The 3,311-nt window shown below is 39.0% G+C and overlaps 1 protein-coding gene across 1 annotated transcript in view; it reads right to left on the bottom strand.

Annotated features, from left to right (window-relative positions):
* ATF3 (activating transcription factor 3) overlaps positions 1–2,841 on the bottom strand; it is a 4,619-nt gene extending 1,778 nt beyond the window's left edge. Inside the window, exons 1-3 of the mRNA XM_009330184.1 lie at positions 2,602–2,841; positions 1,560–1,667; positions 1–589 (exon numbers count right to left, since the gene is read on the bottom strand). The exon at positions 1–589 is cut by the window's left edge and continues 1,778 nt beyond it. Of these exons, the coding sequence (XP_009328459.1) occupies positions 392–589; positions 1,560–1,667; positions 2,602–2,841 (546 nt within the window). The 3' untranslated portion in view covers positions 1–391. The remainder of the gene's footprint in view (positions 590–1,559; positions 1,668–2,601) is intronic.
* Positions 2,842–3,311: the final 470 nt, after the last annotated feature.

Raw genomic sequence — 3,311 nt, 5'->3', positions numbered from 1 at the left:
ACAAGGAAAAGTAGTGTCCATCCAGCACAGCTGTCTGTACCATGTGCATCATCGGAAGTCATAGTGTTCTAGCACAAATGTCGTGAGTGCAGATACCGTATACTAGCAAAGAGCTAAAACTTCTGAAGCTGTTGTCTGTAGCTCCTAGGAACAGCAAGTATGACAGGTGCAAAACCTATATTTGAGGCAGAAGACTCTTCAATTTGATTGAGACCAGATCTTCCAGGAGGAAGAATCGCTGTCAAGCCAAAATGATTCTTTCCGCTTCAGAAAGCGATCTGCCCTTCCTAAAGGCTCTTGACTAATAGAATCCTACACATTATGTCAGATCCTCCGTGGATTCTGGTAGTTGTTAAAAACACTACAAATATTTCCATGTTTGCCATATCACTTAACCTTGTAATGTGCCTTCTTTGATCTGTTGAATAAAAAGATTCCTTTCATCTTCAGGTGTCCTTCCGTTTTGTGCCCGAACTATACAAGTGGGCCTGTGAAGATTTAGCATGTATATCAAATGCTGCTTCTCGTTCTTTAGCTCTTCAATCTGGGCTTTTAATTCTGCATTGATAGTTTCCAGCTTTTCTGATTCCTAGTCACAAAGAACACACACAACTATTAGACTGAGTAGTTCAAGTAGTTAATTGCAATGTTTATCTGATAGTCGCAGTCTTCTATTGGTGGGAAAGCATATGGCTAGCAGAGAAAAAAATTGCGTGTTCTTAGTGTCCTGTACCGATGAAACCATGCATCCCCCGGTCGATAATAGTCTAAAAACCAGTTTGACAGTTACCTTCTTTGGCCTTTAGAGAAGTGTAATGGAAGTTGAAAAGCCAAATTCAGACTTGTATTCACTTACAATGACAGGTATCCAAGGCATTATTGCTATCTCCTGCAAAATTATTCTGAACTTTTTGGGTCAAAAATTGACCCAAAATTATCTATGCTTCTTATTAACTCCCTGGAACATCATGTCACATATTCTGTAAACCCATGTTAACCTGGGTAAAGATACCCAAGCTAACAATGTAAGGACATAGCTTTTTTTTTTTTTCCCCCTCACCCCTAGATATAGGAACAAAGACAGGCCTGATGCTGCTGTAATAGTTTTATATCATGGCAGAGCAGGTGAAGACACTACTGGGGTCTTAGGACAGAGACTTCAGGGCTAAGCTACTATGCCACTCATTTCATAAAGAAGTCAGAGATTACTTGTCAGTGTTTGTAGGCTCTTGGTCTCCACAGTGGATATTATACAAAATGAGATTTTACTTCTTTTTGTGTTCAATGTACACATTAAAATTCATATTATCCCCATAGACAAGATTGATCACTGAAACAGTAATCTCTTTTCACTCCTACCATGCCTTCACTTTTTTCCAGTTTTAACCAGGTTTGATTTAATATATAGCATGTTCATTTTTTTATAACTAATGTTTTGTTGGGTTTACAGAGTTTTGGGTGACATTTTTCTGTATTTCCTACTATGACAGTGCCCCTGTGCTGTCTGTTCAGATCCTGGCAGGATGACAGATTAAGAACAATTCAAGCCAGTCACTTACTTTCTGCAAACATTCTGTTTTTTCCTTCTTTTTGTTTCGACACTTTGCAGCAGCAATTTTATTCCTTTCCCTTCTTCGCTTTTTTCTTTCATCCTCTTCAGGAGAAAACTATCCCATAAAAACAGATACACACAATCCGTTAGATGTCGTAAATACTCGACCTGTATTTTGATAACTTCTGCATTTTTAAAAGCAACATGGATAGTGTTGTCAGTGCTCACAACATGCGTTACATAAGGATGCGATTCTGACCTTGCTTGCCACACAGTAAAATGGTAGTAGCTCCATTAGAATTGTCAATAAAAACCTGACTGGTGTTTGGATGGATGTAATCCATGTGATGGCTCATTTTAAATCAATGGTACTCAAACTTGCCAAGCGTCTCCCCAGGCTGACTCCCACACCTCCATCTCTCCTCCATTCCCTGAGGAGGAAAAGGAGCGAGGGGCACGGGGAGCAGAATGGAGAATGTGGCATGAACGGGGCATTGAGTGCAGCGAACTAAAGGCAGTGCCAAAAAGAGGATATTATCACACTCCTTCAAGCTTTGTTTTGTTTTCTGTGGAGGCTTAGACCGAGGTGTAGCTATTTCCCTAACTTAAGCTATTTCTCCACTTTATAAGAGAAATGTTTTTCACAGAGACTATTATCTCAAAGTAAAAACCTAGTGTGGATATAGCACGGCCGTGTCTACCTCAGTAGACAGTAGGCCATGTGGGTCCTACGGCACTGTCCTCACTGAAGTAAAGCTGCAGTGACTTATTCCAAGTTCAGCCGCAAGTAGGCAGGGAAACCAGATTGCTCTAATCACTGTAAAACATTGTCCATAATAAAAAATAAAATATCCAACTATAGGTCTCAACAGAAATGAGAAACACCGGAGGGTTTCCCAGAAGCATTTAACAGAAAGCCAAGCAATAGGCTTAAAAGGATCAAATATGGTGGAGAGGGTTGTCTGTAGTTGATATAATTTCTGGTCTTGCCTTGAAATTTTATTAGAGAATTAATCATTCACACTGAAATGCTATTTAAAGACTCATACCTCTGTTTTCATGATTGATGTTTCAATTGGCCTTTCAGAAACTGTCACCGTGTCCAATGTAGAAGACATCCTATGGGACTGACGCTTGTTCTGAATGGCAAATCTCAGTTCCTCTTTCACCAGTGGGGTTAAATTTGTGAAATCATCAAACCCCAGTGACCCTGCAGGGGACAAAGTGGGAACAATTGCGGAGGCGCTGACTTCTAATGCAGATACCTGGCCTGAGTGTTGGACCATCATTTTGCTGAAAGGTAAAAAGAGATAATAATAATAGTCTTTCAACAACTTTAGAAAGGCAAATAATGTCTCCTAGAGGTATATTTTATAATGTGAAATAATACTGTATTTCTTGCATTGCTTCAGTCCCCATTCCCCGTCTACCCCAATCTCTCACGAGAGTCAAGCAGTTAAGAATTTGGTCTCTAGTAAAAACTAGAAGTTAACCTGAAGTAGAACTTCAGGTTAACTTCAAGTTGGTATTTAAAAATAATAATAGTATTAGCGCGTCGCACAATATCTAGGTCTTTCTGAAACTTAATTTGGAGAAAAATTGTGTATATGTATGTATCCTTCGAAGTTTTAGACTGGTAATATGTGGCAAATGAGAATCGAGTGAATAGGAAGAGAAAGAGAATAAGGAACAAAAATCAGAAAGCAAAGAAATATTATGATTATGATTATGATTATTATTTAAAGCACAGAAGGAGTTT

Source organism: Pygoscelis adeliae, unplaced genomic scaffold, assembly GCF_000699105.1.
Source record: "Pygoscelis adeliae isolate BGI_AS28 unplaced genomic scaffold, ASM69910v1 Scaffold308, whole genome shotgun sequence".
NCBI lineage: Eukaryota > Metazoa > Chordata > Aves > Sphenisciformes > Spheniscidae > Pygoscelis > Pygoscelis adeliae.
This window is presented reverse-complemented; position numbering and strand designations above follow the sequence as displayed.